Source organism: Grampus griseus (assembly GCF_964374135.1).
Source record: "Grampus griseus genome assembly, chromosome: 2".
Taxonomy (NCBI): Eukaryota; Metazoa; Chordata; class Mammalia; order Artiodactyla; family Delphinidae; genus Grampus; species Grampus griseus.
The window spans coordinates 14,983,189-14,997,574 of record NC_139018.1 but is presented as its reverse complement, the minus strand read 5'-3'; the positions used below and the strand labels follow the sequence as shown (position 1 = coordinate 14,997,574).

At 35.8% G+C, this 14,386-nt stretch overlaps 1 protein-coding gene across 3 annotated transcripts in view; it reads left to right on the top strand.

Annotated features, from left to right (window-relative positions):
- Positions 1 to 14,386, top strand: part of TTC8 (tetratricopeptide repeat domain 8) — a 50,876-nt gene that overhangs the window by 24,421 nt on the left and 12,069 nt on the right. For all 3 annotated transcript variants that reach the window (XM_082648697.1, XM_082648696.1, XM_082648698.1), the window contains 3 exons: positions 249 to 334; positions 8,082 to 8,169; positions 10,509 to 10,619. In XM_082648697.1, coding sequence (XP_082504823.1) covers positions 249 to 334; positions 8,082 to 8,169; positions 10,509 to 10,619 — 285 coding nt within the window. The remainder of the gene's footprint in view (positions 1 to 248; positions 335 to 8,081; positions 8,170 to 10,508; positions 10,620 to 14,386) is intronic.

Here is a 14,386-nt window from a genome sequence, read left to right as displayed (position 1 = left end):
AAATAGACTGTACATCTGCTTCCCTTTGATCACTGTTTACTTCTCATCTGCTGTCAGTCCTCTGGTCTGGAACTGATTATTTAGGGAAGATTGGTGGGGCCATCTGGAGACATGAGCAGCTTGAGTTTCTGTCTGATTTCTAATGCATGTTTTGATTGATGCTAATTATATAGTTTATTTCATTATTTTTTGTTTCTGTTTATTGTTAGAAAAGAAAATCCTAATCTAAAATGAATTGTTTTTCAAAGGCTTTGGATTTGGCTGCCCTTTCCACAGAGCATTCTCAGTACAAGGACTGGTGGTGGAAAGTGCAGATTGGAAAATGTTACTACAGGTAAAATTTTGATTATTTGGAAAAGGCTTAGAAGCAGCAACATATTTTAGAGTCTCAAATCTGGTAACCTTTTCTGGGGGATAGATTTCCTCACGAAGAAAGGAGAACTGTGTCTTTGGCTTACGTGAGGAAGCATTTACTTAGCAATCACATGATGGCACTAAGAACTGACACCTTTAGAATAGTAAAATTTTAGAGCTGGGAAGGGGAAACTTTGAGACCATCACATCCAACACTCCTTTTCAGATGAGGAAGCTGAGGCCAGAGAGAGGTTGTGATTTGCATCAGGAACTAGTCAGTAACAGACCTAGGACTAGAATCGAGTCTGTTCGTTCTCACTCCACTCCTCTTGGCTCTCAAGTCTTTCCTCCCTCCCTCCCTCCCTCCCTCCTTCCTTCCTTCTTAATTTTTATTGGAGTATAGTTGATTTACAATGTCGTGTTAGTTTCAAGTGTGCAGCAAAGTGAATCAGTTATGCATACACATATATCCACTTTTTTTTTTTTTAGATTCTTTCCCCATCAAGTTTTTATTTCTACTGATGCCTCACGTCTGTAAAGTGCTTTATAGTTGAGATAGCTTGTCCACACATTACATTATCTCACTTAAATCTTATGGCACTTTGGATATAGTTGCTATTATTAGCCCTTTGTCCAGATGTGAGAAACTGAGCCTCAGAAAGATAAAGTGACTTTCCGAAATTCATGTAGCTAGTATGTGACAGAACGAGAATTTGAGCTCAGCTTTCTGATGCCACTTCTTTTACTATTTGCACAATCCCATGGTGTTTCTCTAGGATCTAAATAGTCTTACACTAATTTACTTAATGTTTAAACACATTTTTAAGCAAATTAATTGAGAGATAAAAAAAGTTGTAATAATTTATGCATATTATATAGCAACTGGTAAATAGGATCTGAAATGATTGCTTGATATTGAAATGCACTTGGAGCATTTGAAAAATAGTGACAAATGAAAAATTATATTTTATAAAGATAAATATGTCTTTTATTATTCAAAAACAAGGTAGACTAGGTACTGTGAGTATCCTTCGATGGTTATTAACTTTAGTTATTAGTTAAACACTGTGAGGAAAAGGAAATATATAAATAGAATAAAAAGGATGCTTATTCTTCTATTGAAATTAAGACTATTTTCCATTTAGATATTTCACATAGAACTCTGAAGTATTTTTTCCTACTGTTAGATTGAGGAAGTATTTTCTGCTAAAAGGTAATTTTGGACAATTATAACATTAAACTCTTATGAATATAATTTCTGAAGACAAGCTTGAAATCTTAAGCTTCTAAGCAAAACTCTCAGAAATCTATAATAATGAGAGAAAAGCACAACTTGGATTCCTTCTGCCATCCATATAAGATGGCATTTAAATGAGTATATTTTGTCATATTAATTATTGTTCTCCTCTGTTCCTTAATAGCTTCTTGTCTTATTATGTATTCAGCATTCATTCATTTATTCATTTGCTCAAATGGCTTACATTTGAATGGAGGAGAGAGAACAGGAAACAATTATAAATGTGGTTCCCATTATGATAGAAGCAAGTGCAGGGTGCAGTGGGAGCCCAGAGAAAGATGGCAAGGATGGATTGCCAGAGGATGTAGCCCCATATTGACTTCTGTCTCTTTGCTCCTGATCATTAAGTTCTACTGGTTCTTCCTCTGCAGTATCTCTTACAGTTGCTCCACTGCTACCCATTCCCACTCCAGTGCTTTAATCCTGGCTTTTAGTGTGATTTGTTTGAATTGCTACATTAGGTACTTATCTGGGTTTTCTGCCTCCATTTTCTTGTCCCATCAATCCTTCCTGTATACCCCACTGTCAGAGTAACTGTTGCAAAAAAAACAGCTCTTGTTGGATTCTTTGGTTAATCTCCATTATCTCTGAAATGAAGCCTGGATTTTAAGTGTGGCACCCATGACTTTGTCCCAGTCTACAGCTTTTCACTTTTCTGTTACTTCTCTCATTCCTTGTTGTGTTTTCCTTTTCAATTAAACCCAACAACTCAGCACTCCCCTGACATGCTGTGTACTTTCCTGCTTGTGTGCTTTTGCTGATAGTTTGCTTCCATCAGAGGTATTCTCTCACCCCCACCCCATCCTATCTAGCTGTCAAAATCTTGCCTGTTACTTCCCCACTGAAACTTAGTTTGCTCCTCCGCTGTGCTCTCAAAACACTTTTTTTCTCATTGGCCATAATGCAATTAAATTTATTTTAAAATATGTTTTGTTTCAATCTTTACTGGTGCCTTCAGAACATGGTTGTTATCTTCATTTTTGCAACTCCTTACCATCATTAAATGTGCATGCAGTTGATCCTTGACAATGTTTATTGAATTAAATTGGAGAGAAAAAGTTGGCAGTTGGTGGAGATCATCTCTGGACTCTGATTCTTTGATATTGTCCTGTGTTTGTGAACTTGACTGATGTTTTCATTATTCCTAGACAAGGGTACAGTAATAAAACACGTATGACTCATTCTTCTTTCCTTTCTTTGGTTTCCAGGTGATTCAATAGCTCTGATTGCTTGTTTGCTTTTTAATTTGTTTATTCTCCATTTTTTTTTATAAATCTATTTCTGTTTTCATATTCTTATTTTACATGTATCTTGTTATTGTAATCCCTTTTAAATCATTTTTCGAAAGAGACAACTTAGTTACAAATATAGACTCTCATGGATAATTAGGTGTTCATGGAATTCAGTGACTGAACTTCAGCCACGTGTTTAAGACTTGAATGTTCAGTTGAAGCTTTGTATATAAATATAAAGCCGTTCTTCAGAACTTCAGAGTTCTCTGATAACATTTTATGAATACTCCTTGTAAAAGTTGTGGGACCTTTGAAGCGGTAGGGGCTTCTACTACATCACACATCCTCTAACTTTAGGCCAGATTTTGGGGTCACTTTTAACCTCATTGTCCCACATTGTCCATTGTCCCACATTGTCCATTGTCCCAAATAGCTGGGTATAGCCATGCCAGTACTTGAGGCTTAGGTTAGGAAAAAAGAACAAAGCTATTCTTTCAAGAATGAAAGTAACATAATGGACCATATTGTATGTTGTTTTGACTTTATTTTACAAAATAAAAGCATTGTCATAAAGTGCTAAGTAGCTCTTAGATGTCTGGGGATGAGTAGTTATGAGAAAGCCCAACAGATCTATTAAAGACAGGCTGAAGTGCGCTTTAATGATTGATTTCATTTCCCTGGGCAGAAGAAGTGCGTGTTGACATCAGAGCAGTTATATTTAGGCAAGGAACAAGTCTGAAGTTCATAGACTAGATACAAAAAAAGGAAAAGAAAATGTTTGTAGAATAATAAAATGGTACAGCTGTTTTACTCGCGTGGCAATTACTATTTACCTCAAAATTGTTTAAAGTTTAAAAATGGGTTTATGCAAAGTCAAAAAATACCTTGAAATAAGTGAAAATGGAAATACAACACACCAAAACTTATGGGATGCAGCAAAAGCGGTCCTAAGAGGGAAGTTCCTAGCAATAAATGCCTACTCAAGAAACAAGAAAATTCTCAGATAAACAACCTAACTTTACTCCTCAAGGAACTAGAAAAAGAAGGATAAATGAAACCCAGAGTTAGTAGAAAGAAGGAAATAACAAAGATCAGAGCAGAAATAAATGAAATAGAGATTAAAAAGACAGTAGAAAAGATCGATGAAACCAAGAACTAGTTCTTTGAAAAGATAAACAAAATTAACAGAACTTTAGCTAGACTCACCAAGAAAATAGAGTACTCAAATAAATACAATCAGAAATGAAAGAGGAGATGTTACCACTGATACCACAGAAATACAGAGGATCATAAGAGACTACTATGAACAATTATAGGCCACCAAATTGGACAGCCTAGAAGAAATGGATGCATTACTAGAAACATAAAATCTTCCAGGACTGAGTCATAGAAATAGAAAATCTGAACAGACCAAGTACTAGTAAGGAGATTGAATCAGTAATATAAAAACTCCCTACAAACAAAAATTCAGGACAAGAGAGCTTCACTGGTAAATTCTGCCATTCAAAGAAGAATTAATACCAATCTTTCTCAAACTGTTTCACAAAATAGAAGAGGAGGGAACACTTTTGAACTTATTTTATGGGGCCAGCATTACCCTGATAATGGTAATGTCCTAAACCAAATAAGGACACCGCAAGAAAAGAAAATTACAGGCCAATATCACTGATGAACATAGATGCAAAAATCCTCAACAAAATATTAGCACATCAAATTCAACATTACACTAAAAGGATCATAATAATGATTAAGTGGGATTTATTCCAGGGATGCAGGGATGGTTCAATATATGCAAATCAACCAATGTGATACACCACATTAACAAAATGAAGGATAAAAATCACATGATCATCTCAGTAGATGCAGAAAAAGCATTTGACAAAATTCAACATCCAGTTATGATAAAAATTCCTAACAAAGCAGGTGTAGAGCAAATGTACCTCAATATAGTAAAGGCCATACATGACAAGCCTGCAGCTAAAGTCATACTCATTGGTGGAAATCTGAAAGATTTTGCTCTAAGATGAGGAATAAGATAAGGATGCCCACTCTCACCATTTTTATTCAACATAGTATTAGAAGTCCTATCCAGAGAAGTTTAGGCAAGAAAAAGAAATAAAAGGCATCCAAATCAGAAAGGAAGAAGTAAAACTGTCTGTTTACAGATGACATGATACTATATATAGAATATCCTAAAGACTCCACCAAAAAACTATTGGAACTAATAAGTGAATTCAGTAAATTTGTAGGATACAAAATGAATATACAGAAATTTGTTGCTTTCTGTACACTAATAACAAACTATCAGAGAAATTAAGAAAACAGTCCCAATTACAATAGCATCAAAAAATAAAATAACTTGGAATAAATTTAGCCGAGGAGTTGAGACACCTGTACACCAAAAACTATAAGATATTGATAAAAAAAATTGATGAAGGCATAAGTAAATTGAAAGATATTTCACATTCATGGATTAGAAGAATTATTATTGTTGAAATGTCCATACTACCTGAAGCAATCTACAGATTCGGTGCAATCCCTATGAAAATTACAATGGCATTTTTGAAAGAAATAGAACAAACAATCCTAAAATTTGTATGGAACCACAACAGACCCTGAAGAACTAAAACAACCTTGAGAAAGAAAAACAAAGCTGGAGGCATCACATTCCCTGACTTCAAACCAAATTACAAAGCTATAGGGATTGTATAAAGTAGATAACTAATAAGAACCTGCTGCATAAAAAATAAATTAAATTAAATTAAATTAAAAAGTTATAGGAATCAAAACAGTATGCTGTTGGCATAAAAACAGACACATAGATCAATGGAACAGAATACAGGGCCCAGAAATAAACCCATGCACATGTGGTCAATAAATTTACAAAAGAGGGACTTCCCTGATGGCACAGTGGTTAAGAATCCACCTTCCAATGCAGGGGACACGGGTTCGAGCTCTGGTCTGGGAAGATCCCACATGCCGAAGAGCAACAGTCCTTGCGCCACGATGACTGAGACTGCACTCTAGAGCCCATGAGCCTCAACTACTGAGCCTGAGTGCCACAACTACTGAAGCCCGCATGCCTAGAGCCTGTGCTCTGCAACAAGAGAAGCCACTGCAATGAGAAGCCCAGGCACCACAACGAAGAGTAGCCCCCTTCACTGCAACTAGAGAAAGCCCGCACGCAGCAACGAAGACCCAATGCAGCCAAAAACAAATTAATTAATTAATTAATTTAAAAAATTTATAAAAAGTCAAGAATGTACAATGGGGAAAGGACAGTCTCTTCAATAAATTGTGTTGGGAAATAGGACAGCCACATGCAAAAGAATGATGGATCACCATCTTACACCATATACAAAACTAACTCAAAATGGATTAAAGATTGAATATAAGACCTGAAATCATAAAACTCCTAGAAGAAAACATATGCAGTAAGCTCCTTAACAGTGGTCTTGGTGATGAGTTTTTGGATTTGACACCAAAAGCAAAGGCAACAAAAGCAAAAATAAGTAAGTGAGACTTTTTCAAACTAAAAAGCTACTGCACAGCAAAGGAAACCATGAACAAAATGAAAAGGCAACCTACCAAATGGGAAAAAATATTTGCAAATCATATATCCAAAAGGGGTTAACATCTAACATATATAAAAAAACTCATGAAAGTCAATAGTAAAAAAAAAAAAATCCGATTAAAAAATGGGCAGAGGCTCTGTATAGATATTTTTCTGAAGAAGACATTACAGATGGCCAACAGGTACACGAAAGGGCGCTCAGTGTCACTAATCATCAGGGAAACTCAAACCAAAACCGCAATGAGATATCACCTTACATTTGTTAGAATGGCTATTATTGAAAAGATGAGAAATAGCAAGTGTTGGTAGTATGTGAAGAAAAGGGAACCCTCATGCACTGTTGGTGGGAATGTAAGTTGGTGCAGCCATATGGGAAACAGTATGGAGCTTCCTCAAAAAATTAAAAATGGAACTACCATATGCTTCAGCAATTCTAGTTGTGGGTATTTATCTGAAGAAAGTGAAAACACTGACTCAAAGAAAAGATATCTACATCACCATGTTCATTGCAGCATTATTTACAATAACCAAGATATGGAAACAATCTAAGTGTCCATCAACAGATGAATGGATAAAGAAATATATATATATATGTATGTGTGTATATATATGTATATATGCAATGGAATATTATTCAGCCATGAAAAAGAATGAAATCTTGCCATTTGCGATGGTATGGATGGACCTTTAGGGCATTATGCTAAGTGAAATAAGTCTCATAGAGAAAGACAAATACTGTATGATCTCACTTATGTGAGGAATCTAAAAAAATAAAGAACAAAGCTCATAGATACAGAGAACAGATTGGTGGTTGACAGAGCTGGAGGGTAGGGGGTGGGCAAGTGGGTGTAGGGAGTCAAAAGGTACAAACATGCTGTTACAAAATAAACAAGTCATGGGAATATCACATACAGCATTGCAGCAATAGTTAATCCTGTATTGCATGTTTGAAAGTTGCTAAGAAAGTAAACCTTAAAAGTTCCCATCACAAGAAAAAATTCTGTAACTATATCTATATTCTGTAACTGTATTAACAAAATGAAGTATATATTCTGTAACTATATTAACATATGTATGGTGACGGATGTTAATTAGACTTACTGTGATGATCATTTTGCAATATATGCAAATATCAAATTATTACGTTGTACACCTGAAATTAATATAATGTTGTATGTCATTATACCTCACTTTAAAAAAATGGGCTTTTATCTCAAAGCAGATGTTTTCAAAGAAATGTCATCTTCAGTTCTTCCAATAAAATGGAGGCTCCAAGCATTTATTGAGGTCATGTGACATATGTCAGCTGATCATAAGCTCTTTGGGTGGTGAACTGGTGTGACCTTGCTCCCTGGCGGCTATTAGTCCTGCTGTGACTAGGCTTCAGACAGACGCTTTACATACCATTTAAGCATTAGGCAGTGAATATGGGAAAACAGGAATCTTTTTCCTAAACTATATAAACATACATGTTAATATGTATGTGTGTATAACATCACCTTCTTTGCTACATGCTTGCTCTTACAGATGTAATTTGTCTCTAATTCATATCCTCGAGGTATGAATAAATGCTGTAGTATTTATTTTAAATTGAATGTCTAATTTTTTAAATGGCTGTTCTTAGGTTAGGAATGTATCGTGAAGCAGAAAAACAATTTAGATCAGCCCTGAAGCAGCAGGAAATGGTAGATACATTTCTCTACTTGGCAAAAGTAAGTATTCTTAATTTGAGTAGAATTTGTCTTCTCAGGGTAAATGTTTAAATTCTGACAAGTGCATGGGGAGAGTTACCAGTTTCTTTAGGAATATTTGACAAGTTAATGTGTTCAAACTTAAGTTTGTTGTTGTTGTTTTTCTTTTTTAATAATAAGGGAAAAGGTGAGAACATATGGAGAATACCCATCTCAGGAAAAATTGATTGCCGTGAAAAATAAGACAACACCTTTGAAATATTGCCCATTAGAACAGAAGAAAATGCCCCAGGCTTACTACCCCCATGGGTAACAAGCCCCAGAGAGGCACTTTTCTGCAGCACACTTGTCTCCCACCTAAGCAGACTATAGAGAGCAGGGATTGTTTTTATATAGGTCCTTCACTTTTTGGCTCTGCCATTATTACAAAAACAATATTTCCCATTTACTGAGCACCTACTCAGTGGTAAGGTATCCTATCGGGTCTGTTCCATATGCGATTTAACCTCATAGCAACACCACGAGGCAGATTTTAACATTTCCTTTGTATTCTTAAGGAAAGGGAGACCTAAAGAGGGTAACTAAGATTTTCAAGCTCACTTGGCTATTTGCCAGCATTCAAACTCAGGAATTTCTGATTCCAGAGCTGACTCACTGCCCTGTAGTACCATCCACAAACCACAACAGAAGTGAAGGGCCACCTAGAATTTTCAGTATTGGAATAAAGTTACTTCTTTACCCTCACCGGGGCTACTTTAAAGGAACATTTGTTGAAGTGGTGCTTAGGATATCATCTTGCTATATCTTTAAGAATTTTTTAAATTTAAGAAGTGTGGTAAAAAAAAAAGTGTGGTAAAGGAGGTTGAAAAGAAGATGAGATGTAAAAGGAAGTGCTACTACTTTCTAAATATGGTATTGCACTAATACGTATAAAATGGGTAGCTAATAAGAACCTGCTGTATAAAAAAATAAATAAAAGAAAATTCAAAAAATATGGTATTAACGTTTGCATACTAAAAAGAAACAAAATGGAAGTTCTGCCATATAAACTTACTGTGATAATCTTAGTATGTTTATAGTGGTTTTTCAGAAATATTTGAAGCTATCTGGTTCTAAGTATCTTCTATACATTATATGTTAAAATTCTTAAAGAGTTTTCTAAACATCATAGTAAAATTTTCTGACAGCTTGAAATTATAACTCAGGTCACAGTATTTGACTATTATCTTAATTGATAATCACTTGCCACATGGTTAAAAAATGTACTTTTTAACTATTGTTAAATATGACTAGAGTCATATTTAATAGTTCTAATTTGACTATTTTTTCATAAATTTATTTGTTTAAATCCACTGTTGCCTACATGACTATATAGAGGTACAATTTACTTATTTTCTTTAATATGTGAAGGAATTATTGCTCAGTAATAGAGACCAAGCAGATTTTAGGAACCACATTATTTCTTAAAATTTTAGATTGTTAATTTAAAAATTATTAAATATTTTATATTACATAGTATATGGAATTATATACTTACTATATTTTAAAAAGCAGTTCAGAAGCATGTAAGGTAATAATTGAAAAGTTTTCATCCATACCCTTCCCTCTAATCTCATACTTTAGCAGTAAACACTGCAAGCAGTTTTTTGTGTATCCATTTGGGCCTCTTCAAAGCACAATCTGAATGTTTAGGAAGAAACAGAGGATCCAAGGTCATGAAGAAAAAAATGTCATAATCTTATGTTTCTATACATAAAACTATAATTCTCTTATTTTAGAAATTCCTAATAAGTATATGGTTTATCCACGCTAATGTTCCAGTTGCTAATTAAGCAGAAACTATCAAGTGCCAACCCTCTCAACTCCCTGACCCTGTACCCTACAAATCTGTTTCTCCTCTATTTCCGAGGGTCCTTCTCCCAAACCACCATCTCCAGAGGCTCTCCCCGGCTGCTCCTTCTCAGACCTTCTTCCATGGGTCGTCCCTCTTTCTCCAGCATCTTCAAAATCAGCCTCATAATTGGTCTTTATAGTGCCAGCCTATAGATATACTTATGTCTGTTCCATCCTAGAAAGATTTTCCCTTGATCCTTTCTTTTCTAGTCCTGGCCAGTCTCTGTGACAATAGTAAGTCCACAGTAAGTGTTTGCTGAATGAATAAATGAATGAATGCTTCATATACAACATGTGGATATAAAAGTATAGTATCATTATTGGAAATTAATCCAACAGATTTCTGAAATTTTTATACTGTAATATCTAGGAGATAATTTGTTACTAAGCAATAATTATAAACTTGTCATAACAAATGCTATTATTTTAAGAACCAGTACTTTTACTGAAATGTATCTTGGTTTTAGGTTTACATCTCATTGGATCAACCTGTGACTGCTTTAAATCTTTTCAAACAAGGCTTAGATAAGTTTCCAGGAGAAGTAGCCCTACTTTGTGGAATTGCCAGGATCTATGAGGTAAGGTTCATATCATTCAAAAAGTTATTGTAAAATTGAGGTTGTATGCTACTTAAGTAAGGTCATAGTCCCTTGGGGTCTTATAAAGGATAACAGTTTATAAAATTATGATTGTTGGCCTGTGATTTACCAACAGAATAAGAGATTTTAGTGTATGCATTAGTCAAACTAAGTTTTTATTATGAAGTATTTCAGACATATAGAAGGGTATAGAGAATGGTATGAGATAGGGATTTAAATGTTTCTAATTTCAAACATCTTTTAACATAGAACAGTTCAAATAAAGGTCTGTCTTTCAAATGAATAAACAAAAGGCCCCAAGAAAAATTAAAACCACAACCAAATAAAATTAGCAAGGATAAATCATTTTAAACAAGTTTCTGTACAGAACAAGCAATGAACAATAGGCAGCACAACATGTTCATTTAGAAGAAAGAAGACCAAAATGAAAGTAATAAATTTAAAAAAAAGAACATAAAGGGAAAGAATCCCTCCAGAGAAAAGTACGATAGACATGCAGAAATCCCTTAAGGCATATGTTGTGTAGGCTGCAACGCTAAGGAACAAACTTTAGTAATTAACCCTCAATCCATTGTCACATAAGGAGAAAAGGAATATACTGGAAATCTTTGTATGGTAAACTTCATTTGAATTGTTCTATGTTAAAAGGTATTTGGAATGAGAAACATTACCCTAGGAAATATTATTCTTGTGGTCCTTGAACTTTACTGTGAATAGAAGTGACTTTGGGAGTGTTTTGAGAGTGAGGCCCATTTTCTGCCTTCTGAATCAGATGTCCTGGAAGGTGGGATGTAGATTTTTGTCTGCTTAGCAAGCTCACTAGGTGATTCTGAAGTATAACAGAGTTTGAGGATCATTGCAAAATTCACTTTCTTATTTGCAGTTTTGTTTTAAATAACTAAAAATCTAATTAGAGTTAATATTCTGTGAATTGGTTCAAAAATAACCACTGATAGCTACTATAAAATCACTTAAATGATACCACGGTTGTTTATACACTTGAAGTGACATTTATATGCTTGAAGATATTATTTAAAGGACAAAAATAGAATCTGTGTTTATTCATACATATGAAAATTTATGTGCTAAAGATTGTCTATTAAACCAATTGGATTATTGGATTATTGAATAGTTTAGAAATAGAGCTGGATGAGTAATGATTTCTTATACTAAAAGAACCCATTGCTACCAGGTGCCTCAAAGATTTAAAACCATGAATGTTCCAGAAGAAAATACAGATGAATTATCTGTATAAACTTGGAATGGAGAAGACCCTCCTGAGCATGATACTAAGTCAGAAAGCCATAACAGAAAAAAATTGATAAATTTGAGAACGTAAAAGTTAACTTTTCTATACTGTAAAAACAAAAATACCAATAAAAGCAAACCCAAACAAAAAAAGGTAAAAATATCAAACAGGGCACATATTTGCCGTACCTGGGACAGAAAAAAGGGCTTCTTTTCATTTCCTCAGTTTATACATTGCTTAACAATTGCTGGGTTTCAGGTGGTTTCCAATTGATGGAGAATTACACATAGACACATACCTGTGCATACACAAACTTATAGATTCCCATTTTGGTCAAGCATGTAAACACGGAAACTCGGTATTTCCTCAGAGCAGTTGTGGAGGTGAGATCACAGTGTGACCGTTGTTGTCCTTCCAGCCCACACAGTGGCTGCTGACCGTCTCCACGCCAGTAAAGTCCCCCCAGAGACGAGACAACCGCCAAACCCCAGCTGCATTTCAGCTACCCCGCTGCCCTTTCATACCGGCGCCGGTTAACACACATCTGGAACAACTCAACCAAACCATCTGTGCTTCTCCTCTGAAGTGAATGTTTATAAACACAGGGCCTCGCTGGGTTTTGAACTGAATTCAGCGTCAGCACAGGCTCATTGCATCCGGAAGGAGAAAACAGTCGGTGTCCAGGGATCCCCGAGCTACAGCTGTGTCTCCAGCTCTCCTGAGCCCAGGAGGGTGGTTTCCCACCCAAGCCCCTCATACACATAAACAAATAATAAAAGGACAAGAGACAGGATAAGAAAACTGGCAAAAGACACGAATCCACAATTCACAGAAAAAGAAATGTAAATACCTGGTGTGTTGAATGTCTAACCTCAGTAATGATTAAAGAAATAAAAATTCAAACAATAGTGTCAGTTTTTACTTAATCAGTTAACAAAGATGAATAAGTTCCATGGCATTTAAGGTTGTCAAGGGTGTGGAGGAACAGAGGTCACGTATGAACATTGTTGCTGGGAGTGTACATTGGTACAAGCCATTTGGAGGCTATTTGTAATTACTTATGAGATTTTTAAACATGCATTTAAATTTATTTAACATCAGCACGTATTTTATAATAACAAGTTTGAAAAACTGCATGTAAGGTTGTCAAAAACATGTTAGTTTCAATCTAAAATTCCTAGAGATTACATAAATTAAGTCCATGCCCATCAATCAAGTATACAAACATTCTAAGATGTTCTTTTTTTTCTTTTTTATTGAAGTATAGTTGATTTACAATATTGTCTTAATTTCAGGTGTACAAAACAGAAACAGACTCACAGACATAGAAGACAGACTTAGGGTTACCAAAGGGGAGAGGGAGTTGGAGAGGGACAAATTAGGAGTATGGGATTAACAGATACAGACTACTAAAGTAATTTTATAGAACTGAAAGCCTTGAAACAATTGACCATTGAGGCTGGAGTCTTCTTTGAATTGGACATTACCACCTGTTTCAGACTGAGTTATGTCCCCTCCCCCCACCTCCCAATTCATATGTTGAAGCCCTAACCCCCAATGTGAGGGTATTTAGAGATAGGGCCTTTGGGAGATAATTAGGATTAGATGAGCTCACGAGGATAGGGCCCTTGTGATGGGATTAGTGCCCTTATAAGATGAGACAACAGAAAGTACTTGAGCCCTCTCTCTCTGTCTCTGTTTCTCTCTCTCTCATGAGAGGACACTGTGAGAAGGTGCAAGCCAGGAAGAGAGTCCTCACTAGAACTCGACCATGCTGACACCATGATCTTGGACTTCTAGCCTCTAGAACTGTGAGAAAATAAACTTCTATTGTTTAAGCCGCTCATTCTATGGTATTTTGTTATGGCAGCCCAAGCAGACTAATACACCAAGTTTGGCAGCTGTAACGCTGAATGAAGCCTTGTACTGTGGGGTGCTGTTGCCCTGGAAACCAGATAAGTCATGTTCAGGGGGCCCCATGGTTCATGGGGCCATTAAGGCTCACTGGTCAGGTCACATCCTGAGTGTGAAGATTATTCTTTGGAAGGAGAAAGTCTTAGTCTGCTCGGGCTACTATAACAAAATACCATAACCTGGGTGACTTAAACAACAGAAATTTATTTCTCACAGCTCTGGAGGCTAGGAAGTCCAAGATCAAGGTGCTGGCCATTTCAGTTCCTAGTGAGGGATCCTCCTGGTCTGGATACCTTCTTCCTCTATCCTTACATGGTGGAGAGAGAGATCATCTCTCAGGTGTCTCTTCTTTAAGGGCACTAATCCCAATTATGAGGGCTCCACACTCATGTCTTAATTACTTCCCAAAGGCTCCACCTCTAAATACTATCACATTGGGGATTAGGGCTTCAATATGAATTTTGGGAGGACACAAACAGCCCATGTCAGGGAAGGACTTATTGTATGTATAGGGGTGGGGATTACAGGGTGGTGAGTTAAGATGCTCATTTGTTGTTTCCTTTTAGTTTTACGAGGCTTTTGT